The 26,456-nt window shown below is 38.2% G+C and overlaps 3 protein-coding genes and 1 long non-coding RNA gene across 10 annotated transcripts in view; 1 reads left to right on the top strand and 3 right to left on the bottom strand.

The window, feature by feature from the left end:
- The window catches only part of GTF3C3 (general transcription factor IIIC subunit 3), a 21,241-nt gene extending 11,478 nt beyond the window's left edge, over positions 1-9,763 (bottom strand). For all 3 annotated transcript variants that reach the window (XM_072875201.1, XM_072875202.1, XM_072875203.1), the window contains exons 1-8: positions 9,588-9,763; positions 8,332-8,434; positions 5,624-5,814; positions 5,080-5,203; positions 4,410-4,601; positions 3,963-4,128; positions 2,758-2,905; positions 949-1,021 (exon numbers count right to left, since the gene is read on the bottom strand). In XM_072875201.1, the coding sequence (XP_072731302.1) occupies positions 949-1,021; positions 2,758-2,905; positions 3,963-4,128; positions 4,410-4,601; positions 5,080-5,203; positions 5,624-5,814; positions 8,332-8,434; positions 9,588-9,686 (1,096 nt within the window). In that variant the 5' untranslated portion in view covers positions 9,687-9,763. The remainder of the gene's footprint in view (positions 1-948; positions 1,022-2,757; positions 2,906-3,962; positions 4,129-4,409; positions 4,602-5,079; positions 5,204-5,623; positions 5,815-8,331; positions 8,435-9,587) is intronic.
- LOC140657730 (uncharacterized) lies at positions 9,619-24,401 on the top strand. Its single transcript, XR_012044446.1, has 6 exons — positions 9,619-9,653; positions 13,086-13,265; positions 17,996-18,050; positions 18,157-18,312; positions 22,150-22,286; positions 24,305-24,401. It is a non-coding gene; the product is annotated as an uncharacterized lncRNA (long non-coding RNA).
- C10H2orf66 (chromosome 10 C2orf66 homolog) lies at positions 10,469-13,762 on the bottom strand. The gene is made up of 3 exons (XM_072875204.1): positions 13,069-13,762; positions 11,920-12,120; positions 10,469-10,614 (listed from the first exon to the last, which is right to left on the bottom strand). The coding sequence occupies exons 1-2, from the start codon at positions 13,189-13,191 to the stop codon at positions 11,938-11,940; spliced, it is 306 nt and encodes a 101-aa protein (XP_072731305.1). The 5' UTR covers positions 13,192-13,762; the 3' UTR covers positions 10,469-10,614; positions 11,920-11,937.
- PGAP1 (post-GPI attachment to proteins inositol deacylase 1) overlaps positions 17,985-26,456 on the bottom strand; it is a 41,100-nt gene continuing 32,628 nt past the window's right edge. For all 5 annotated transcript variants that reach the window (XM_072875195.1, XM_072875199.1, XM_072875196.1 and 2 more), the window contains one exon: positions 17,985-26,456. In XM_072875195.1, the coding sequence (XP_072731296.1) occupies positions 26,318-26,456 (139 nt within the window). In that variant the 3' untranslated portion in view covers positions 17,985-26,317.

Raw genomic sequence — 26,456 nt, 5'->3', positions numbered from 1 at the left:
TACATGACTGGTAGGTAGTTTACTCTGAAAAGTGGACTTTTTTTTTTGAAGGACAGCAGACCAGGAAGTATTTTAAAAAGTTATAAAGCATCAGAGGGCAGGGAACCAAGCTCTTGGGTAGTTTAGAAGCTTTGTCTTATGAAATTACATACCCCAGGTAATTTGTCAACACTGTGTTTTAATTCCTAGACTCATTATAGTTTTGCTTCTTATAAATTATCTGTTAAAAGTCTCTATCAGGACAGTTGTTCATTGATCAACTGTATTTTACCTGGTCCATTAAAGGAAAAAGCCAACAGAAGTGTCTTATACTACATGGGGTTTGGACCAGATTGCTGAAACAACCAACCAGTTTAATCATAGAACAGACTGTCTGCCTATGGAGTTGGCATGCTGTGATCATTCTACAGCCCAAAGAAACATTTTCAGACTTAAGCAATGACTTTCACGAAGCAGGTTTCTCAAAGACGACCTACTTCATTCAATTTCAAGCTAGTATCCCTAGATTTCTATATACCAAAACATGTAAATGTTTAATAACAGAAGTAGGATTGATGAAGAATATTATTCTCAGGTCAAAGGCTGATATTCTTGAGTACAGATGCCACTAAACTTATCTAATTTTTTTTCAGAAGCTATTTAGCTGGCAGAAATAACTGGCCTGATGTGAACACTCCGAGGAATGTTTAGAACTTTAAAAGGCCTTCAGTTGCCTGGAGAGCAGTCCTTGTCCTTAATGAGTCAGCAGGGCTAATTGGACATCAGAGTAACTCCTTATAGAAAGCTGAGGTCATGCCATGTAACTCATTAAAAACACTGAAAAGTTTCAAAAGAGAAAAGCCTGTCAACATGCATCAAAATATACCCATGAGTTGAAAAGGTAATGGAAAGAAAGATGTCATATTAGATGAACAGCAGGGTCATACTAACCGCTTGTTAGCTACTTACCTTTTTTCTCCTCAGTTGGACTTTTTTCTGATACTTTCTTTTCAAGTACAATTCCCGCAAAATCTGTAATAACCTAAAACAGACGAGTAACTCAGATCATTTTGAAGATTTAAAGGATATATGGAGTAACCAGCCCACACGGCAGTTGTTTTAGACATCACAAAAGTTATCAGAAGAAAAGCTGCATTCATTTCACATGGCCTTAGTTGACTAATATTGAGTTTGATCACCTATGTCTTTGTCGACTATTTTTGGACTACTTAGATGATCCAATCAGCATCTCTTAGGAAATACAACAGTTGCTTTCATCACAACTAGAAAAGTTTTTAAGCTTTATAGCTTCTTTTAATGTCTTTTGGAAGATTGAAAAAGAAAGCAAAGCACCAGGTACACAGCTAAGCTCTCCACAGATCTTTCCAAAGTGTTCCAAGGATTCCTCAGCCTAATGCATTGCAAGGAAACCATATGATTTGTCTCAGTTAAAAGAAATCATTAAAATTCACACAGATATTTTACAACAGCCCTAGTCATACACATCATGACCTCAATAAAACTAGTATAATTCAATAGAACAACTAATTAAAAAAAAATAGAAACCAACGACAGGCAATTCAAGACATTCACTTGCCAGTAGGGAGCAGCGAGGGGGGAAATGCACAAGTGTAAAGAACTGTTGGTCTAAGACCCAATGCAGTTTGGTATTTTGTTCATGAATTGAATAGTAAGTATTTAAGTCATTACTGTTGTCAAAACAAGAGTGATAAACACAGAATACATGGCCCTTAGAGGAACACACCAGATGACTGTATTAAGATAGTTATTTTTTAAAGGCTCAGTTTACCAGCTCAAATACAGTTTCAGCTATCCAGGAACAAGAAACACCATCACAGGAACAGACCCGACGAGAACCATCAAAAAGAAACAGGGCAACAGTTCTATGCCTGAGCACTGTATTACTAAATCTGGCAGCTAAATACTGTGTACGTAATATTGACTGATTTTCAAAATGGGACGAAGTACAGAGAAGGGTCACAGGAATTGTTTGCAGGCTCATGATGCTTTGCACTGACAGAGAGAGAGAACTAAATAAAATCTTAAGGAGGAAAAAAAAGGAGGTAATTTAATATCAGCAAATAAGAATGTTCACAAGGAGAAAGTCCCAACTAATAGCATCTCTTGAATCTACCTGGAAAGTATAACAATGGCCCGATACTAAAGCCTTTCCTCTCAAAGCCAGACCAAATCAACTCGGAAACATGCCTCAAAAGTGAGGGTTAAAAACCACCAGAACAAACTGGGAACAGATAAGCAACCTTCTCCAATTCCTGATGCCTTAGAGTCAAGATGTATTGCCTTTCTGGAATGTATGCTTGATGCTTAATGCATGAATTACTAGTCGTAACACAAGTATGCCAGATAAAGCACAACGGTCTGCATTTGAACCATTAGACCACTCAGTGTCATACTTTTAACCTTCAACTTAGAGAACATCCTTTGCTGGTAGTACTCACAAAACCAGCTTGTAGGTCTTCACTGGCTACTAAGATTATGGCAATTGTAGAGGAGAGGAAGGATCCCAAAATTTTAAACCTGGAACAGCATACAAGTCTATCAGCCCCCAACTTATTAAATCAAGCCGTTAACTTCAATGCTAATTACTACAGAACTAAGAGCAAGCAATCTGTATCTGATCAGCTCTATCACTATAGAAACATGACCATATTTAAGCACTACAGGAATATAAACTGTCCATCCTAACTGGCAAAGAGGTGCTGAACATGATACAGAAATGCATTTAATTCTCCATACCGCCAACGCTTTGTCATACTGTTTGGAAGAAATATATAGTTCAGCTGCAATGTTAACATCTTCCATGGAGACAAGGCTCTGGTGTTTAGTAAAGGCTTCTTCTATTATCTCAATAGCAGAGGTCACATCGTTGGCTTCGTAATAACTCCTATAAAACACAGACATGAGATCCTAAGTATTTGAGATAACTGACAATATGTACTTTGAACACTAGCAAAAGGATTTTCGTATTTCTTTTATTTTTGCGTATTAGCAAATATTTTCATTAGCAAGAGTAAGTTACAAAAGATAGTGAGAAAAGCAGTGTTTTTTCTTTCCTTACAACTGTTGGCAATTTTTATGTATTTCAAATAATTACTGTTTTTTTCTTGCCTATATGTTAGGACATTAGTGGAGTTTCCATCACAATATCCCTCACCTCAAGCCAGGTATCAATAATGTATCACAGTAACCTGGTTTCAGAAAAACCTTCAATAATAATATTGTTACAATACATGTCCTTGTGGTTTTTTGGTGCATTTCACAACCATGAAGATCAAAAGACTGAAACTGTTTTGAAACAGGCCAATGACAGCTTTCTACAAGTTATGCATGAGAAAGCTGAGATATGAAGTAGTTAAACAACTTACTAAAAACTACAATAAGAGAGCTACACACTTTAACCACAAGCCTTCTCTGTCTCAGGCAAGCTTCTATGACTTGATCTGCTCTCACTAGCAGAAAAGGGGAGGAGGCAGATTTCTACTTGTTCCAGAAACGAATCACAAATTACATATCAACTATATTCTGTTGCAGACGGTTTGTATTTCACATTGAATACTTTGTTTCATTCAGATTTGCTGGCAATAAGTTTCCAGGTCTCTAGTGATATTATATAGATTAAAAATGTACTGCATTCATATATAATTTTATATTATTGTCATTTTTCCAGTAACTAGTATTTGCATTTTATTCTCTTACTCTAAGAGAATGCAACACTTCTAAGATGATGCATTGATCCTACACAGGATAATTCCCACAAGTCAGGCTTTGGAAACATCACAATTGTTGGGGTGCATGCTTGTGTGGGGGTCACCCCCAGCAAAAACACCTGCATTCCTTGATTTCAGCTACATACCCAGCTTAAATCAGCTGCAGAACTTATTAATACCAGCTTTTGAGAAACTCTGGAAAACCACATCACAATATTTTTAAATCCAACTTACTTTGCCATGTCTCTAGCCAACTGCATAAAGCGCTCTCCATCAGAGGGAGACAGGAGATTCAAAATACGCCTGTAGCCATCCATAGCCATCTTATGTTCCCCCAACTGTTCATATAGGCTTGATCTCTCCCATAGGTAACGCACATTGGTTGGGTCATATTTCAGAGCTACAAGAAAAAGCATATTAGTAGCCTAGTTTAGGAAAAGGCAACAATGGACTTCACATTCATTTCCCTGACTAGATGAATGTTAACAGACATGCACAAGGTTTTTGTAAGAAAAGGACATCCTGTATTAAAGATTCATTAATCTTTTACCCAAGTCCGGACAGAGGTACCAGAATCTTAGCAAACTGCAGCAAACTAAATTAGAAAGCAGAAGAAAACAAAATGATTGCCATTAGCACCTAACATTTATTTTAAACTATTAAAATGGTTGCTTACGCTACCTTTTGTGTAGCAAAAAACAGCCTGCTTAATATTGTCCTGTTCCAGTGACATTTCTGCCAGTCTAACCCATTCCTCGGTATCACTAGGATTTAAGTGAGCTGCAATCAGTTCAAACTGTAATGACTTCTCCATATCACCCTGGTCTTCATAGATCATGGCAAGAGTGGAAAATGGCTCATGAGCAAGAGGAGCTGTGAAGAGACAAAAAGAATGATTAAGAACTATTGTTTTAAAACCACCTCGAAAACAAATAACTTGCCTTTCTGCAAACAACAATCAGAATTATATGAAACATCAACATTGCCCTGTTTAAATTCAGAAAAAGCTTGCAGACAAGCTTCCAATTCCTTTTCATAAATTATTAAACAGCCTCACTGAATCTAACAACATCCATTTATAGCATTATTCTACATTGTAAGTCATGCTGATGTTTATACCTTGCTTCTACAAAGATAATAAAAGCAAACCGTGTAAAGCAAAGGCCCCAGCCTCTGCGCAGCAAAACAACAAAGGAAATGCACTACATATTCTTAATTCCACACTACTTATACAGTGACTTCCCTTGTACTGAGTATTTTCATCATCAGTGAAGCCACACTGAATTTTCCTGATGCACATGGCAATTTCAACCCATCCTTAAAGCCAAAAAGTTTTATCATTCTAACATACCTTGTCGAATGATTTCCATGCACATTAGAATAGCCTCCTCACGTTCGCCTCGAGCAAACCTGATATTGGCCTCTCCCATCAGACCCCTCAAGGCACGAGGAAGTTTGCTGCGAGGTCTTTTCTCCTAAATGGAAAAGGGATATTATTTCTACCGAGGATTCAGTTGTGCCCAAATTCAGGAGACATCAGTCATACTTGTGCTTAACACAACCTAATAACAAGTTATTTAAGTACTAGTGATATTAAAATGACTGACCAAAATATTTGCTAATTCTCGTAACTGACAGAGTAACTCTGATATCTAATACAAACATAATCCAGACACTTGAAAAACTCACTTCATTTTTTTTTTGAGTTTTCAAACAGTAATCTACAGTAATTTTTTAAAAAACAAAGACAGGTGACACCAACAGAAGCAGAAGTATCCTACACGGAATTATTTTCAGGCAAGTTTCTCAGCAAGTAGCTAAAAACACAGAAACTGGCATTTACGCACCATGCTTCAGGGGACACAGGGAAGTTACATGAAAGTTTAAATACTTGCTTTCATCATTTTCTTGGTCTCTCGATTAAGTACCATCTCCAACACAAAAACATCTCCAGCTGTGGGTTGCTCAGTAGTTTCTTCTTCCTCTTCTTCTTCTTCCTCTTCATCCTCCTCCTCCTCTTCATTTTCCCCAAGCATGGATGCAAAGACCCGATGAACAGATTTACTGACGCCATCTGAAGTTTCACCTGGTTGAGAAAGAAGCAAAAAGGGTTTACGATATAATCAAGAGTACACGCTGCTTATCAGGACAAGTGCAGAGAAAACGGAATTCTTCATAATTAGTAGCCCACTTGAAAGAGCTATTCTATAAGAAAAAGGCCTGTAGAAATGTAGAAAAACTATTAACGACCTCCTTGGTTTTAAAACTCTGCCTTATTCATCACCAATGCTTAGTATACCCCAGCCTCTAACATTTTTTGGATATTTGAAATGAAAGCATGGAGGAACACACAGAGAGAAGCAACAGTTTATTCAACATCTTTCTCAATCCATACAAGAGAAGCATATTAAGCAATTTTCAAGCACTGAACTGGTTGGATGGAATAAAGCTTTTCAGCTGAAGAGGCTAAGTGAGCAGACAATTATACTAAACAATAATGCAGCAACCAATTTTTAGAAGTAATTTAGAACAAGATCTTGTAACCATGACAAAAAGTACCTTTTAACATGTGGAAATGCAAAATCCAGATTATTCACATTTCTCCAGAAAAATAAATAACAAAATTCTTTAAAATAAATAAGAATATGATGCTATATATCCAAAATAAATATGCTTAAAGCATATACTTTTAAGAATTTCCACATTTTTTAATTACAACTTTTCATTACTAAGTTAACCCAGTATAACCTCCCACAAGTCTATATCTATGCAAAATATCAAAATATGTAGTGTTCCAAGGTTTCAGCTGGGGGATTGGGCATCTAAAGATTTGATAAAAGAATAACCACAGTATCAAGTTGGGACTGAAAAATAAATCTATCATGTATTGCCTATATAAAAGAGGGAATTGGGTACTATACCTGAGTTTATGGTTATTTTTGGTTTTGGGTTTTTTTCCTGCCTTGGATATATTTGGTTATTTTTATTCTGACTTGGATATTAAGCATCTAAAAATCAAGACTTTTCTCCCCCCCCATCTGAAAAAAACTAATTATTAATTTAATTTCCCTTTTATTTCAGTCTCCTTGGCTGCAGGAATCATCTGAAGACTGTAGCAGATTAGCTCTGAATATTCGTGTATCAAAAGTGATTTTAACAATGACCTTTTCTAACATTTTTCTTCTGAATATCCTAAGTCTGATTCTAATAGCAATTCTTTAAATAGTGATAAATATTATCAATGCTTCCTTGATTCTGACTGCTCTTGAGACTTCTGTGTTCTTTGTAGTAAGAGCAGAAGCAACACTATCACACAAATCTATCAGGACATGGTTTTTCTTAAAGATGACGTGCATGAAAAAACACGTAACAGACTGGGTGGGATCCAAGCTGCTCTTTTCTGCTCTGTAAGTATTTCAGACACATCAGCAAAAAGAAGGGTTCAGTAAGGAACCACAGATATCTGGCTCCAACCACACTTCCAGTGTTCATTTTCTGTCCTTCTAGGATGAGGTCTGGCCATACTTTCAAAATCAAGGCACTACTGACACACATTTTATAGGTGAGACAATTTAAGGCCTATTTTTGACATTTAAGAAAAGAAAAAAAAAAAACAAACAGAATGATGAGAATTTGCAGAGAAAGTAGCAAGAGGAGTCTAAGAACCAACACAAAGAGATCAAAAATTGCACTTTACTATCTCACAGCATTGGCAGTCCCACAAGAATATGCCCTGACCGGTGCATGGAGTGCAGCTTCTGAAGAGAAGGTGTCTGAAACAGACTGCAGCACTCTCAATCCCAAGCTCAAATCCAGAACCAGAGGCACGGGATCAACAAGCACTGATACAAACTAAAGAGAGAAGTGCTGCTCCTACCACTTCCTGCAAGTCCATTCACTATGTAGGAACCCTAAGGAAGTTAAGCTTATTTTGCTAAGGCACCGAAGGAGACATTACCATCCCAGTAACTGCACAAAGAAAGCCAGCCGGGAAACTGTAGCTAGGAATATCCAGCAGAAAATAAGGAGAGAAACAAATGCAGGCTCTCTAAACAGACCAAAGGAAAACTGAGCAGGAGAAAAAACACAAAGAAAGAGATAAAAAGAAACTCCTCGGTTTAGCTATTTTATTTCACTTTGGATGACAATGGAAGAAGGCAACACTCACAAAGCAGAATCAAATATTCTGAAACATTCAAGTCTTGGCAAAAGACTAGCAAAGAGATTAACAGGAAAAAAGCCAAAACAAAACAGGTAGAAGACTTTTTGAGACAAGCTAAAAACTTAAAATTATTTGTAACTTTAGAGAGAGTAAATAATTGAGACCACATGGTTAGGAAGCCAGGAGGGGAAAAATGGAGGGTTTCCCAGAAAAAGATGGCCAATTGGCCAGATTCAGCCCCTTAAAAACATTGAACAGAGTTAAAACCCTGGCTATGACTTGGAACATCCTACAAAGATACACATTCTAAGAACGTGCTTCAATACCCACAGGTCCAAAAGAAGCAGCCAGGTATTTATAAAAAGTCATCTGTCAAAGAGCAAATGCTTTCAATGACCTTTTAAGTACATTTTTCACTGAAATTATTATGTTAACATTTACCATCAGTTTCATCCTGGCTTTGGGATTTCCCGGACGCTTTTCTGGATGAAGATGGAGCCTCTACATCTTCGGTGTTTTCCTCAGCAGATGCATTTTCTCCATCCTATGCACACCACCAATATTAGTTATCAGCTTTGTAACATAACTCATTCTTATTTCGCCTAATATTTACAATTAGCATTTAGACCACAGGTTTCCAGCTTTTGCACTGCTAGTGAAACAGGTGGAATAAACGCTGTATTTTTAAACGAACAAAGCCCAGCATTACTTGCTTTCAAGACATTTATATTCTTATCAATGTGAGGTGACTCATATGGTGACTGTTCACATTACTTTTGACTGAAGAAACTAGTTTGTTGATTGTTTGGCATTACAGTGAGGTAAGATGACATAGGTGGCCGTATTAAAAAAAAAGCCACAAATTCGTGACAAATCCTTCTAGTAGCCTCCCTTTTTAAACACAAAATGAAATATCAAAATAGTATTTGTTAATCCAGTAAGAAGGTTGCCCTAGGATATCACTTGTCCTTCCATGACAGCTCAGTTCTGCTGAATTTGCTCTCTGAAGACCAGGAAATACAGAAATTCAGTTGCATTTTGACATAAAGATGGCAAAGTTAATTTTAACTGCAGCACTCCAATCAAGATATTGAATTTTTCATAATACCTTCATCTGCTTGTTTTTAGACACAAAGCTGTGTCTCCCTGTATTTATTGCTGCCAAGAAGCCACAACGATTACCAAAAGGAGTCAAACTGGATCTCTTCCTTAGATCCCACGCAGAAGGCGGTGGGGGAGCGGTAGCAGTAGACGCCGGATTATTTTCTATCAAAACCTGCTTCTGCTCATTGCTCCAGCCTAAAGAATAAATTCATTATGGTGCCTGAAGGTAACGCCACTAGCTTTTGCCAAGTCCAGGGGCGGAAGCCACACAGGCATGAACCAAAATGCTGCATTCTGCACTTCTGAAAGGTGTATGCTCCCTGAACAGCTTCCTCTACCAGTACCTAATGACCCTTACAAATTAAAGTTACCTATAATTTTTGCACAGAAATTAACAATTATGTAGACATAATCAACAGCTGAGCACAGCAATCAACAGCTGAGCGCCGCAGCACTTAACACAAGCCCACACAGACAAAAGAGAGGAAGCCACGCTGCTCCTGAAGTGGCCCGTGCCCCGCCAGGTGCTGTCACGGAGGGAGCGGGCGGGCGGGCCGGCCGGGCCGCGGGGCTGTCAGGCGGGGCAGACTGACCTTCTCGCGGCTCTTGCGCTCCTCTCGCCGCCGCTCGAACTCCTCGAAGGAGATCTTCCCCTCCAGGTAATCGATCAGCTCCGGGCTGAAGCCCGACATCGCGCCGGCACCACCCGGGAGCGGGAGCAGCCGCGGCCGCCGCAGGGGAACCTTGTTCAGGGCAGGACGCGGGTCCCTCCCGTTATGGCGCCCGCCCCTCCCCGCGCCCTCACGCACGAGTTCCGCCCCGCCACGGCCCGGCCGCCGTGGGGCAGGGGAAGCATCGCCCCGTGGCAGCGGGAGCCGACGTGGTGTGGGCTGGAGGGGCTCCCGAGCTCGGGGGGCGGCGGGGAGCCGCGGCGGTAGGCGCTGCTGCTGTGCTCGCTGCCTCGGAGGAGCCAGCGGCATAGGGACGGGAGAGCTGCTCGGTTACCGACCTCACCGTACACGTCCGATTGTCTTCTGTTTTCCCAGAAACGGGCCTTATGTTTACACGAGGAGGGTTTCTTAACTTCATATACGTATACAGCGATCGTGCAGATGACTTACGGACGGGGGCACGGTCAGAAATGGGGGTGAGGGGCGGGGGGTGAGGTACCAGCAGCCATCGGGGCCCTGGGACCGGTGCCTGGCGGCGCGGCAATCTCCCCGCGGACTTCAGTCTCCCAAGAAACTAGAAGACTTCTGATAAAAGAGTAGCTGAAAAATTACTGCAAAACACCTTCTGAGGTCCAGTTCTAATAAACCGAAAGGTAACATTTATTTACCAGTTTCGAACAAAGACACGTAGTGGTAGTTAAAAGCACACTGTTGCACGCCTTGTTTATTCACGTTTAAACAAACACAATTCTGCTGGGCAAAGTGTAGTAGCCAAACCTCACACATTTGTCAATAGACAGCTAATTGCTAATTACAGCATGACATCAGATTCCATAGGTAAAAACTATGATAGTGAGGAAAATTTTAAATAGTCAGGTAACAGTTAAAAAATCAAAGCAGTATTTTGCTGTGAAGGTTACCACTTTGCATGAAGTTCAAAAGTTAATGCCTGAAAAAGAGAAAAAGAAAGGATGTGAGACAAATACAGAAATATTTATATACAACCAGGGTATGATCCAAACCAAGACCTGGCAACACTGGCTGAAATACCCCAACTGAGCGCAGCAGACCGCTACTTCCAGAAAACAGTTCTGAACGCTGAAAAGAGCCACCGTCATCATCCTGAATTATGATGGACAAATTACTTCCACCAGTCATTTTCTCACTGCTGCTGTAACTTACAGTAGAGCTGCAGCATCCCTCCTAAAGTCCCTTTTCATTTATTTGTCATGCATTATACTCATTGTGTGGTGCAATTTTTTTTTTCCTGACACAAAAACTTGGCAAAAAGAGAACTTAGCATTAAAATTTGAGTGCAGTCTTCCTTATGATTCATGATAATAAGAATAGTGGAGCTGCACTTTTGATTACAAAAAGAGGTGTGGTTAAGCAGGCAGAGAGCAGAACAGAGCTAGAAATCCTAAGCTGAATATTGATTACAAATTAATCTCTTTAAGATATTGAGTAAATCACCAAAATACTTAGATTCAAATCTTACTAAAATCTTCAACTATTTGTGAAATGGGAGAAAACAATTATTTACCTTTCCTCAGAATTGCCAGTATTCACTGACTCTCAAAATAAGATATGAAAGGATTTATTTGTTAGAGTATGGTTATGCATAGATAAAATAGTTGAGAAGTACCAGCTATAAATTGAGGCTGGATTTATTAATAATGCAAGCTTGACCCACTTCTATTTTATTTCATATTTATGGAGAGATGTGAGTAAGTTTGCAATCCTTTTATCAACCTTCAATTTTAGTGGTAGAAATAGGGAAAACAGCATGAATGGACAAAGACATAAAAGATAATGTATGCTTTGTTAGTGCAATGTCTTATGTCTAAATTAATTTTCTTAATATACATATATCACAGGAAACCATTAGTGTCAATTTATAATTTTACTGATATCAATTACTTAAATAAAACCTGCATTCTCAATTATCTGTACATTTTCAGAATTCTTCTCCATGTGAAAAAGGGGAGAAAAAGAAGAAAGGAGAAAAAATAGCATGGTCTATATAGCTCTGCACAAGCACCATGTGTTATTTTACCAAAGTAGTAAATACCTCATAAATCTCTACCTCAACAATTTTAAACCAGTTTCAGGCAAGAGTTAAGGTACTACATTTTTAATTTCTTCTGAAAAAGAAGTTGGTTCTATAGTTCAGACAGAACCGAGAATCACTTGAATCCAAATCTTTCACTTGGTTACATGTAACAACATTAGACAAAAAGGTATCCTCTTTTACCTTGGTCAGCAGCATCTTTCAGCCTTTGAAATAATTTGGAAAAGAATTTTTCCTTTCTTCATAATCTGCAAATGCAGAAGCAATAGGATCTGAGTAGAACATGACAGGCCTTGGTCCTTCATTGTTCATAGTGAAAGTAGCTGGGAACTTTCTGAGGTCAAGACCCCTGCCCGAAAAATAAGCCTGGAGCGTTCTGAAAAACTGAACATATTGCATATGTGAAAATAGAGCATGCCCAATGGAGACTGATTATTTATACTGACCACAAAGTAGATGTAATATTTGTTCCTGTGTGGGATGATATCCTCTATTTTGATCATAAACTGGTACAATATGGGCAATATAATTCAGATACGTCCACTCCATCCATGACTTGTACACCTTACGTGGTGTTGAAAGACCACCATTTACTGCTCATCTGTGCTCCCCACTGAACCACAGAGGATTCAAGCTGTATTCCTTATAAAACAGGCACAGCAAAACCCTTGCTGAGAGCAAACAGTACAGTTCTGTTACACATTTCTCTAAGAGAAATGTTCTCTAAGAGTTAGCAACAGTGGGCAATTGATTTGAACTGGCCCCTCAGATCGCTTAAAAGTAGAAATTAATGCTGCTTAAAACAGTGAGGAAAAATTGTGGGAAACTGATTTTTTTTTTGCTTTCACAAATTCCCTATAAGGTCTTGCAAATGTTCTCTTGAGGGTATTTTCTTAGCTGTAATTAACTTTCAGATCTTTAGACACTATTCACAACAACATGTCAGATGCAAACTTATTTGTACTTCCAGAAGATGAAACAACATCCAATCAGAGTACACTTTTGAGAGAAACATAATAATAATTCCTCTTCTGTTTCATAGAACATGTGGTTGTAAAATCAAAATATATTTTTAAAAACTAAAGCTGCTGGGTGGATATATAAGGAAGTTTTATGCACTACTGCGCACCGAGAATGTCTCTTCAGTTAAGGGGTACATCTTGACTGAAGAATGCTCATCTAGTTGTGGTTATTGACTATACCAAGTGCACAGTTACTAATACTACATTTAATGGACCCCTCTTACCTTTAAATTTAGAAGATAAACATTTTCATAATGGAAAAAAAAAACACCACAAAACTTAGGCTATCTTTCTTGCAGCATTTCCTTACCAGGTCTCTGTTTCTAGGGTTATCGAGAGGTTTCCATTTTTCTTCTGGTTGGAAAGGAGCACCCCTTGCCAATCCTCTCACAGCCAATACTGTATAGAGACCCAGGAGCACCACTTTCCACATGTTGAAGAGATGAACAGACTATCTGTAAGAAGGACAACGAACCAGACTCCTTAAGTCCTACAGAGCTGTCACTGGTAACAAATAGAGCAAGCATGACAATCCAGTGGAGTGCTGAAAATAATTTATCCATGGCAAGGAAAATCTGCCTACTGCAGATTACATCCGTGTGCTATCAACTTTTTTTGGTTTTCCTAGTACTAATGTACTAGGAAGAACAAATTATTCTAAAGAAGTGTTTCCCATACCAAAGCTATTTCTAGACACTGGATTCTCTTTTTGAGAGGGACTAGTATGACATTTAACACAAAATATTTACATTTGTAAACTTACATTTGTTATTACATACAGACATTTTCATTGGCTGATTAGTTATAGCATCAAGATCTTTGTGTGCTCCAAGGAGAATGCAAAAATATGGCTTGAGACCCAGATAACTCAGTTTTTAAAATTGCATGAAATGAAAGTGTACTACATATATTAATAAAGTGCAATAATAATACAGCCTGGCATAATACACTAGAGACCCATTTCACAACTTGATTCGAGGGGGGGAAAAAAAAAGAAGAAATAATTCTCCCCTTCACGTTCTTTAAAATAAAGCTTACCCGTGAATTTGGCTCTGGCTTGCCCCTTCTTGGTTAGTCTCCTTGTAATCTGTGAACAAACTGATCTCTGCACTTATATTTCTAGTGGACTGTAGGTGGGTGTCAATGACGTTAGCAGGAGTTCAAAAATACAGTAATGATTCCATTTCCATCCATGACATAAAGACCCTTGAGAATTTCATCCTTAATACTCTTAAGACCTGTTGCTATCGAACAGTGCACTGCAAATTCCTCTTCCCCAAGCCATATTGCAGAAAATTGGTGGTAAGCATATAATAAGTTTAAAACAATTCCCAGCAGAGATAGCAGAGCTGTATCAAAATATTACTTCTAATTAAAAGTAATTAGCCATATCTCTAGAATGGTGACTAACAGATAATTGCAGCTGGTTGAATGGTTTTCAAGCAAGATGAGATATGGATCATTTTCTTGATGCTGGAGAGAGAGAAAAGTAAGGTCTGTTTCAAGATCCAAAATCATAACATTTTAATGGAAGTGTTGCTTTCCTACCCTGATTTTATCAGCAGTCAATATCCTCCTGTCAGACTAGAAACTAAGACAAAGCCTGCAAGGAGGCCTATGCTAATTTACCTTGGCCTTATTTCATAGCATTCTTCATCTCAAAGCTGCTCAGATTTGGTTAGAACTCAGGAAAAAGAGGAGAGTCTATGACCTCTGGAAGAAGGGGCAGGCAACTCAGGAGGACTACAAAGGTGTAGGAAGGCTGTGCAGGGAGAAAATTAGAAGGGCCAAAGCCGAGCTAGAGTTCAATCTGGTTACTGCTGTAAAAGACAACACAAAATACTACTTCAAATACATTAGCAGCAAAAGGAGAGCTAAGGAGAATCTCCAGCCCCTAGTAGACGGGGGAGGGAACACAGTGACCAAGGATGAGGAAAAGGCTGAGGTACTTAATGCCTTCTTTGCCTCAGTCTTTAATAGTAGGGCCAATTGTTCTCTGGGTACCCAGCCCCCCGAGTCAGAAGATAGGGACGGGGACCAGAATGGAGCCCCCGTAATCCAGGGGGAAATGGTTAGTGACCTGCTGCACCACTTAGACATTCACAAGTCTATGGGGCCTGATGAGATCCACCCGAGAGTACTGAAGGAACTGGCACAAGTGCTCACCAAGCCCCCTTCCATCATTTACCAGCAGTCCTGGCTAACTAGGGAGGTCCCAGTTGACTGGAGATTAGCAAATGTGACGCCCATCTACAAGAAGGGCCGGAAGGAGGACCCGGGGAACTACAGGCCTGTCAGCCTGACCTCGGTATGGGGAAAGCTGATGGAGCAGATCATCCTGAGTGCCATCACACGGCATGTAGAGGATAACCAAGGGATCAAACCCAGCCAGCATGGGTTTAGGAAAGGCAGGTCCTGCTTAACCAACCTGATCTCCTTCTATGACAAGGTGACACGCCTAGTGGATGAGGGAAAGGCTGTGGATGTTATCTACCTAGACTTGAGTAAAGCCTTTGACACAGTTTCCCACAGCATTCTCTGGAGAAACTGGCTGCTCATGGCTTGGACGGGTGTACTCTTCATTGGGTAAAGAACTGGCTGGACAGCTGGGCCCAAAGAGTGGTGGTGAATGGAGTTTACTCCAGTGGACGGCCGGTCACAGGTGGTGTCCCCCAGGGCTCTGTGTTGGGGCCAGTTCTGTTTAATATCATTATCTGGATGAAGGGATCGAGTGCACCCTCAGTAAGTTTGCAGATGACACCAAGTTGTGCAGGAGTGTTGATCTGCTTGAGGGCAGGAAGGCTCTCCAGAGGGATCTGGACAGGCTGGATCGATGGGCCAAGGCCAATTGTATGAGGTTCAACAAGGCCAAGTGCTGGGTCCTGCACTCGGGTCACAACAACCCCATGCAATGCTACAGGCTTGGGGAAGAGTGGCTGGAAAGCTGCCCAGCAGAGAAGGACCTGGGGGTGTTGGTTGACAGCCATCTGAATATGAGCCAGCAGTGTGCCCAGGTGGCCAAGAAAGCCAATGGCATCCTGGCTTGTATCAAAAATAGCGTGACCAGTAGCACTAGGGAAGTGATCGTGCCCCTGTACTCAGCACTGGTGAGGCCGCACCTCAAATAGTGTGTTCAGTTTTGGGCCCCTCACTACAAGAGAGACATTGAGGGGCTGGAGCGTGTCCAGGGAAGGGCAACGAAGCTGGTGAAGGGTCTGGAGCACAAGTGTTATGAGGAGCGGCTGAGGGAACTGGGGTTGTTTAGCCTGGAGGAGAGGAGTCTGAGGGGAGACCTTATTGCTCTCTACAACTACCTGAAAGGAGGTTGGGGGGGGCGGGGGGGTCGGTCTCTTCTCCCAAGTAACTAGCGATAGGACAAGAGGAAATGGCCTCAAGTTGCACCAGGGGAGGTTTAGACTGGATATTAGGAAATTTTACTTCACTGAAAGGTTTATCAAGCATTGGAAGGGGCTTCCTAGTGAAGTGGTTGAGTCGCCATCCCTGGAAGTATTTAAAAGACGTTTGGATGAGGTGCTTAGGGACATGGTGTAGTGGTGGTCTTGGCAGTGTTAGGTTTACGGTTGGACTCGATGATTTTAAGGTCTTTTCCAACCTATATGATTCTGTGATTTTTTTGTTATAATTTCATTATACTCTTCTCTCCACTATTTAGATGATACTTTAGTTAGTATCACATAAAATATATCTCTAAATAGACATGTTAAAACTAAAGATTTTTGGCCATTATCTCACTCCAGATTATTGATATTTATTTCTGACTAGAAGCTTTACATCTTTCTTTGGTTTAAATTTTGAAAGCAAAATAAAACCTAACACCACCCTACCAGGCAGGCAAAGTTGTGGACATACAAACATCATTACCAACACAGTAAAGAAAATCCTAGCAGTGTTATTTTCACGACTGCAGTAACATATAAAAATATAAGTCAACTTATCCAGCTTGTATATTGTTCTACAGACTTGGAATAAAAAAAAGTTTCACACACACACACACAAGAAAATCTATCAAAACCCATCAATTACTTTTCATAATAGACAACTTCCAGATCGTAGGCTCATCAAGAACCAGAACAGCAGTAACAATAGAAAAACTTGTAAAAAGGCAGGCCCCAATGTAAGGGAACTTTCTTTGTTGATTTTCTAGGTAGACACTTATTTTTAGTTTAATTTTGTGCATAATTTACCTTCTAAATCAACCAGAAGTAGGAATATGTTCCTCTAGAGGAAATGGCAGGAAGGAGAAAAGGCTTGATTTACACTTCAGGATTAGATTTCAGTTCCTTATTTAGCTTATTAAAAAAAAAAAAAAAGGCCAGAACAGGAGGCAGTTTTCTTCCATCCTTCCCCCCCCCCCCCAATTCTTTTATTAATTTGATTTATTTAGAAAGAAAAAACTGGGGGATATGCAGTGTATTCAGCTAGTAAAACATACGAAAGTCATGTGTAAATCTGAAACAAGTTTTTTTGCTGTAGGAATTCAGGCAGTTTGGTTGACTGATGAAGTATGCAGATATGCAAGAGATTCAATTAGCATATATTTTCTGTGAGCTGTCTTAAAAAAAAATCCCTACAAACTTGTATTGTTGCTTCCTGAGCTAAAAGTGTTTGAGAAACTGTTTGAGGTAAAAGTCTGTTTAGCTGTAGTGCTCATCTTAATGTGGGGTTTTTGGTGGTTTTTTTTAAGATAATTTCATTATAGCTCTTTCCTTCAGTGAAAGTCAAACCTAAGTGGAACACATTCATATTAAAATACTGTTGGTATAGTTATACTGATTGGACAAAATTGCATCCTCCTTTGAGAACAGGAGCTAGTTTAACAAATGCTTTCCAAGCCAGATGTCAGTGTGCTGCCTTTTTAGTGCAACCAAATTTAAGCACTAGGTTTTCTTCACAAATTATGTATATAGACACACATCTTCAGTAAATCGAATCTTTTGAGAGTGGCTATACTAATTATATAGCCTTTATGGCACAGTAAGTAATATTCATGTATGTTTGAATTAAATTGCACTGAAGCTGAAAATGCTTATAGCATTGCTTGTTCAGTTTCATGCAAGTTACTTCGAAAAGGTAAAAATCTTGTTCTAGAACAAAAGGCAAATTTAAAATGAATCAGTTTAGCTGAGAACAAGTTTTATACATATGATGGTCTATATAAACTATATTATTCACCAAACGTTTTCCATTTTATTGCATTTCCCATTCATGATAGCAAGGCAGGTGTAACAGCCTAAGGCGCATGAGTTAAGATATTGAGACAAGCTTCATCAGGTATGATCTTTATTGTATTCTACTTGAGATGTGAAAAAAGTGTCTGTTACTGAAAGTACTGCTCTAACCACAGTGCTTTTGTTCACCGCTTTTATTTTCTGCTTAGAATCCCAAGTACTACAAGTTAAAAGGAAAAGCACCAAACTGCTCCACATGATTACCTGAGCAAAGACTAAAGGCAAATGTTCATCACAACACTCATTAGCGTGTTTGTACAACAGAAGTACAGGTAACATTCACACCACTCTACAGAGTATGACTGGTAAGTGGCATTTTTTGTGAATTACAACCATTTGTACTAATGCAACCATGTTAGAACACCATACAAAAATATACAGACGTGTTTATTGAGCAGAGCATATGCTATACAGTGTACTGTAAGTCATGCACACTTGGTAAAAAAAAAGGTAAAAAAGGTAAAAAAAAAAGGTAAAAAAAAGGCCAAAAAAAAAAGTGAAGTACACACTGCAAACAGGGAACCCATAAGACAAAATATGAACATTCCAGAGTAGCTCCCACTCAAGTTGCCCCAACTTCAACAAAAAAGTACCAGTATCTAAAAGCACAGTTTTTAAAGATTATGAGATTTCAGCTTTCAGCAATTTCAACATTAGCTGAAGATACCTATTCTCCAAGGTTTTCTCAGCATCTCACAAGACAAGGACTTTGCCAAAGCTTATCACACATTGCATGATCTGTATCTGAGAATTCAGTTATAAACATTTTAATAAGCACAATAATTTATTATAGCATTATTCAAACATTTATAGATAAGACCCTGTCAACATCTCTAGAAACCTGTAACTATTAAGAATTAGCTCCACCTACACCACCAGATTTACACTAGCTATATAAGAACTGAAAACAGAGGAAGAGTTAAAAAAACCATGTAAGACAGGTTGCTTGTGAAGTGATAGATTTTTCCAAAAATTACATGTGTTCTTCAAAGTTTGAAGTCCTCTTAAAACCAAACAAACAACAGCCCCCTCCCTCCCCCTCAATTACCCAAAACAGGTACTTTGGCCAACATTATTCTGTCTTTGTGCTTGGCAAAACATTTGAAAGGTAAGTAGGGAATAAAGTTACTAGGCCTAGATTACACAGTTTTTCTAGACTAATCACCATATATAAAGGCCTTAAAGGTAGTTCTGCCCTCTCAGTGATTTTAATACTAGAATATTCCTGCACCTAGGAAATCAACAATGGCTAGGATTACTGAAACATCATCATCACAAAAGAAAGAAGAGAAAGTTATGTGACTGGAATGAAAGTTTTAAAAGTCCTAAACTAACATACAGAAGGAAGTAGCAGGGAAGACACAAAAAGTGCATGTTATCTGTTGTGCCACAGCATCAGCAGCATTGTGGGAGCCAGGTTCAAGTTAGTTCTCAATAAAAGAAGGTTAATAACTTTCATTTGTATTGCTTCAAACAATAACTGTGATCAGCTGACATGCAGTCTTTTTGTGTGCATATCTAAATATCCACAGTCCAATGATAAGCTTTGAGATGGCATCTTTATTCAAGATTCAGTGTTACATACTACCAATAATATGGGGGGGGGGGAAGTCAGAATTCGGGGGGGATTTGTTCAAAACATACAAAGAATCCTGTAGAGACGCATAAGGAAAGCCAGTGGTGGCTTTTCCTGAGCTCTTCATATTAAAAAATATACATAAGAAATCCTTCTACTATATCAAAACAAGATTTTAAGATCTTGACTATTTCTGGTTTTCTTTAATGAATTGTGAAAAACAGAATGTATAAACCTTTTTTTTTTCCCCAAAACACCTTTCAGGATTTTATACATGAATATTTTTCCTAAATATTCATTGTAATAAGTGATGTTCATTATTCAAAACTTCTGGAGCTTTAACACAACCAACCAACCCCACTCCCATCTAGTTTTCTTCTCACACTGGCGTAGATATTGATACTCGATGGCTTAAATACAATGTTTTACTTAAATTACAATTAGATTTTTTTTTTATTTTGAAGAAACGAAAGAACAAGATTTTTAAAAAGAATTTGAGACACAGACTTCAAAGTTGAGAGAGATATCTGAGACTAGTTTTCCTTCCTTATTTTTTTTTGTCACAATAGAAAGACTTGAGAAATTAAGGTCAGCTAAAGCTTTCTGACTTTGGTTGGTGTGATTCCAAACAACAAATATACTGTACTTGTCATAAATCTTCATTTCTGTAAGCATAGTAAAAGGGGGTCAAAATATTTTTTTAAAAGCATTTTCCCCAAATCAAGTTTCAGTATGATCCACACAAATATTTTTGGTCAATTTCAAAAATCAAATATAAGGCTACAGAAGTCCACAGGCTACAGTTAGAGTGTATTCATTTACTGGTTTAAGGCACAGTATTTTTTTTGCTCTAGAAAGCTACAAATTTAAAGTCACAGTGAGGTATTTCACATTTCAGTTTTGGTCTGGCACTCTAATTATGTGTGTCACATCTACTACTTGTAGACTTCTGTAAAATATTTCAGTTGTCAGGTGCTGCAGTCTGAAATACTGTTTTCACACTCAAAGTGATGTAAGTGGAAAATACTGAAGCCTGAATTGATCCCAAAATAGTGCACTCAGCATTTTATAAAAACTAAACATCAACACACTTGCACGTTTGATACTTAATATATATACCCTGAAATCATGTAAGTTGGAGGGAAAAAAGTCTTTGCTGGTATTTCAACAAACATGCAAAACTTCAATAGAACAACAGGCTACAGGCCAGCTGCTGTCTAGCTTCACTAGGTCAGTCACAGTGCCTACTATTACCGTGAACAGTAATAGTTTCTACTACAACGGAAGGATACTGCAAACCAAGGCTAACTGCGTATGGAAGGAGGAACTGGAATGATATGCCACAAAATAACAAGTTTGTGTGTGCCATTCCTGACTTTTACAGACACAAAATGAGCTCTGATACCACACAGATTCCTACAGAATCTAGACCACAACCTGCCAATAGCTGTACGGAGGCCATGCTTACAAGATTTGTTTATGACAGCATGAGTGGCAAAATCTGTCTGCATTTCAGAATGCAGAATGAGACCCTAAATCTTAAGCAAAATTAAAGTCAAAGCATCACAGCTTTGACTCAGGCTTTCATGCTACAAGGCAAAAAGCACACATTTGAGGCAATTATGTGCTTAGATACCTGAAAAATTGAGGTGCTGGGCAGATTTGCTTAAGCAAGAGCTATAGAATTTTTATAGATTTTATTTAAGCTTTGAGATAAATGAGCTGATTAAAAGCTTTGAATACATTCCTCCATAAATAAGAATATACATCAGAAAATATACTATTTGTAAAAGGTTTTCCAATAAACTTTTAGAGATGTTAAGGATTCTATTATGAATACTAGCTTAAAGTTCTGGGTCTAAAAAAAGGTAGTAAAACTATTTTACTTTAACATAAAAATGAATCTGTTTTCAATTGTCATTTATTGGCACACATTTCCAGAGGTATAGAAGAGCAGCATGTAGCTTTGCTGACAAAAGTATGTCTCCCCTAAAGGAATGGTGATGAAAGTTTTAAAACCTTTTACAGTACAGTGCTAAGTGCTTATAAAAACTAGCTTGATTATGTCCCAGAAAAAAAAGATGCAAAGAGTCAAAGCTGTAAATTAAGTGACTAACATTCATCATGAACTGGAACAGGTTGCCCAGAGTGGTAGTGGAGGCCCCATCCCTGGAAACATTCAAGGTCAGGTTGGACAGGGCTCTGAGCAACCTGGTCTAGTTAAAGATGTCCCTGCTCTTGCAGGGGGGTTGGACTAGATGACCTGTAAAGGTCCCTTCCAATCCGAAGCATCTTATGATTCTATGATATGGAAAATTAGCATTAAGAATTTAGTCTGTTTTACAGCTAACAATTTTCTAGTAGCTTAGTGACTTAAAACAGCAGCACAATTATTGTACAGACACTATAACCGCTTCCAAAAACATTTTCAGTAACTCAGAGTATTGAAGGTCTGTAAATGGCTGTTTTTTTCTCAGTATAACACAAAAGTCTAAACACACTCATCACTGTATTGAAATAAACTTGATCAGATGAAAGCTTTTCAAATGCTTACATTTATTCACAGGCACATAATCAACTTTATTCTGTGGTGTCAAAGCTTAGAAGCAGATGTGTCAGATTTCAGAAAAAAGTCAAGCAACGAGTTCCTAACCTTGTTACTGGCAAACACATGGAAAATTAGATTTCGTATCAAAGACCAAGGTATGCAACAATGCTTTTTGGTTTTTTTAAGTATCAATACATTTTATTTTATTTTTTTAAACACTGACTTTAAAGGTAGCCCAATTAGGTTATAGTTGAAAAGTTCACTTAGACATACAGGCAGTCTCTATGTCTTCTGCAATATATTACTGCTACACTGTTTAGGGTTTTGTTGTGTTATTTGTTTGTTTTAAAACTTAGCAAATTAATATTTTGGAATGAATTGCTACCTGTATCAGCTCACTCAAAACCAAAATCAGAGCAGAACTCTAAATATTAGAAATAGTATTAACTTAAATTCCAGTTACTGCAATTTTTTTTGAAACAACAACAACAAAACCAACCACCCCCCCCCCCCACCAAATCCCCCTTTTAACAGGGGGATGCTGAAACATGACATACCACAACCAACTTTTAAATCAAAAATGAAAATACCACCTTTGGACAACATTCATTCATTCAGTTTCAAGGTACATTTGTTAATTCCAGTTAAGAGGTAACAGTTTTTCCTTACCAGACAAATATAGACCTTTTATGAACTGTTAGCTACAGGTGTAGAGCTATTATGATTGCAGCGTGGTAAGACTATGAGGAATACATGTTTGAACACATCAACCAGAAAAGATTATAGACTTCAAGAGCAATTCAGGGTATGGAGATGTCACTAAAAGCTTCTCATTAAATCTCCCCCTGCCCCTGCCAAAGAAAGATTCTGCTGTATATATATGCTGTACTTAAAATTAGTGACATTTGGTACTCTAGTTTCTTACCCTGTTTTTTTATTCATTTTCTGATAGCTTATAAAAATGTTAGAAGAGAGCCACACAAATAGTTCTTATTTTGAATGCATCCTGAGGTACAAGCCAAAAAATGGTGGCTTAATCTCAACCTAAATTCTTGATTATGTGGCACAATATCCATCTAAACGTGGTGAACATCCACCTGGATGAAGAACAGTGGTTTTGTAAAATTAATACCTCCACTTCTGAAAAAGGAGAGAACAACAGAATTTGGGTCTGCATGTTAATAGAAATCTTCCCTTATAGAGCAGAGGTCTAATCCATTACAAGTTAATTTGTGTCTTGATCATCTCCCACACAGTCTAGATAATCTAAAACTTGAAGAATAAACTGGAATTTTAATTTAGTTAAAGGTACTAAGAGACATTACAATATACTTGCCAAATGCTGTTTTATAAATGCAGCCTACTCATAACAATGGATATTTCAGTAATATTTACACTTTCGCATACTGGCAATTAAAAGTATTTATATTGGGTTAGCCTATGTTTCTGCTGAGATTATAATTGTGAACAGTGGCAGAACTAGAGATGTGCATAACAGAAGCCTCTTCTCCAAAAGTGACAACAAAATCATTGTATTTTACCTGAAAAAGAATTTTAGACTTATAAAAATCTTGTCCTTTTCAGAATGGCAAGTAGGATAATTAATCCTCTCTTAGAATGGCATTAATTGTTCTCTGGACTTGTTCTAATCTTACCCCCCTCCACTGATTATATAGAAAATCTAGTTGGGATTAGACACCTAATGTCTCAAACAGCTGAAGTTACACAGTCCACAATCACTGCAAAATCCAGATGCACATCTCCAAGAAGTTTTCATCTAGCAAATGACAGAATGCATATAAATCCAAAGTAGCAGTAAGACTTCCCCTCCTTCCCCCAGTGAAGGTAAACCATCTCTGGAAAAAAAAAAGGGAGCATTGAGGGAGATGAGGTAAATTCTGTCAAGTGGGATCTCAGACTCAGGATTATGTCTATTCCTACCTCCAATCAGTAGGAATCTATGCAAGATTCTGTAACCTGTTTCATGAAGAACGATAACTATCAATACAATTCCCAGCTTTAAAAATATAATTGAATAAAAAAATTGGTGTTATTCTATGCTGCTGTAATTCAGTAAGTTTCACATTGTGGCAGATGTTGGAAGCTATCAAAGCTACTACATGCAGAGACTGTTTGCTCTCCTTTTCTGATTATTATTTTATTCTACCAACAGCTCCAACAAATGGATTCGTGCATAAAGAGCCCATTAAGATGGCAAAACAAAATCAGAAGTAAAATACAGTAGTAAGCCAAAAGGACCATGAAGGCCAAGGAAAATGATCTTCCACAGAAATCAGATCCTGCACGTCACAGATGGCCTTTTACCAGCTCCGATGCAGTTGTGCCACCATCTTTCATTCACAGCCATTTGAAAGTAGAAAAACTATTGTTCCATGTCTGAACAGCAATTTTTAGGTTAAACCAGCTGGTGGATTTAGCTACAAGTACATTTAGACACACAAATTATCTTATATACATATACTGTAGCATACATTTGATTAGATAGTATCAAGATATAATCTATTCAAATAACTTTTCTGATTTACAAACACTATGTATAATCTAACCTTTTTTAAAAAAGGTTAAGACTAGAATACCAGCACACAGATTACTGATAACAGTGACAGTGGTTTTGTTAACTACAGTAAGTCTTACTCAGTTAAAGCAGTTTTAATGACTTAGTGATAACTTGAACTGCTGACTTGGATACAAGCAGACAAAACATGTGCTTACTTCACATTTGTCCTTCATTTCGGAAAGTCACTGGGTGAATTAAGTCTTTCCAGCCAGCTCAAATGAATTGACCCTAACAACACGCTAGAACTAACTGAGGCACTTTAGGCAAGATTAATGAGATACGATAAAATTAATGGGTCAGGCTGGCTGTACTACTACACCAAGAATATACTTGATTGACTGGTCTAGGATTTCCATGTGAAGATAACAGGTATCTTGGACAGAGCAGAGACAGCAAACACAGAAGCAAGTAGTAGGCTCATCTCTACACAGAATCAATACATCATTTTAACCTAATGGCTACCGGGATCTTTTCTGTTGACGAAACACATACCCAGGGGACAGAATTCCTTACACATAGCTATTTCAGGCTTTATTATAAATGGCAGTCACTGTAGCATCTAGGCACTAAGATAATACTTTATACAGAGCTAATAATGATGGTCAGTATTTCCCACTATTACTAAGAGTTTGTCCACGTGAGGAAGTTAGCAGGGCATGAATTTACGGTGTTGTAACTATTCCATGTTAATTTAATGTATGGACATTTATTATGAGACGGTTGATTCTCCATTTACGATAGGAGAAAAACCTGCCTTTCTACTTGGAAACAGTGTGTTACAGCAACTGCACTGTAAACTCACACCATACTTCAGTGTTTGCTAGCTTCTACATACGGACAAGGTCCAAGGAGTAATTTCAGAATTGACAAAATTCCAGAGAAAACTGACAATGTTTTAAAACAACATTACAGCAAATTGTTTATGAATCTGCTAGTATCCTTCCTGAATAGAAAGCTACACAGAATATTGTTGTTTTCTCACTCTCACAAAAAGTAAAATGTGTAAGACTCTCAGTAATCTCACAAATGTTCAACTCACACTGATTGAACAAATGATTTGATAGAAATAACAGTTCTATATAAGCAGTACATTCTAGTTTGTCTAGACACAACTGTGGCAGCTTTTAAATGTAGCATAAAATGATTAAAAGTATACTTGGCTGTGTAGTTTTTGTGATAGTCACAGTGTGCTTGCAATGTATTGAGTTTTAACCAGCATAAGTTAGACCTGCAAGAGATGCAAGTTCAGAACATACGCACTGCATGGCATAGTGAGTAAAAAAAAGTCTGTTTCAACAAAGTAGTATCGTGAAATATCAAAGTGTGTACAAGGCAAACAGAGTATTGAGATGTTACACTGATATGATTTATGTGCTTACACACACAGTTAATTCACTTAATTTTCAGTCAGGAAATAAACACCATGAAAAGCTTTCTAAGCAACATGAACAGAACCACAAACTTTTCATAAAGTATTCACAGTTCTGTCCTCTTTCCCACATAATGTAAACTACTGATGATATTAATCTAGGCATTTCTTTGTTGAAATTTGCCCCATCTCCAGTGTTAAGTTTCTAGGCTGCACTGTTCTTCTATGTATAACGAACGTTACACAATACAACACAGCACATGTAGAAGAAGAGAAAACATTACAAAGTGTGGTACTTTGTATAAATGCATTTGTCCAAAGGCCAACATTGCAACAGACAAAGGGAGTGGAACTTTGGCTGCGATCTTCAAGAGTTTA

Source organism: Ciconia boyciana, chromosome 10 (genome assembly GCF_034638445.1).
Source record: "Ciconia boyciana chromosome 10, ASM3463844v1, whole genome shotgun sequence".
Classification (NCBI taxonomy): Eukaryota; Metazoa; Chordata; class Aves; order Ciconiiformes; family Ciconiidae; genus Ciconia; species Ciconia boyciana.
This window is presented reverse-complemented; position numbering and strand designations above follow the sequence as displayed.

Coding starts and splice junctions, on each gene's coding strand:
- C10H2orf66 (XM_072875204.1), bottom strand. CDS start 13,191: ATGTGGAAAGTGGTGCTCCTGGGTCTCTATACAGTATTGGCTGTGAGA. Junction 12,121..13,068: donor ACCCTAGAAACAGAGACCTG/GTAAGGAAATGC, acceptor CAATATGTTCAG/TTTTTCAGAACGCTCCAGGC.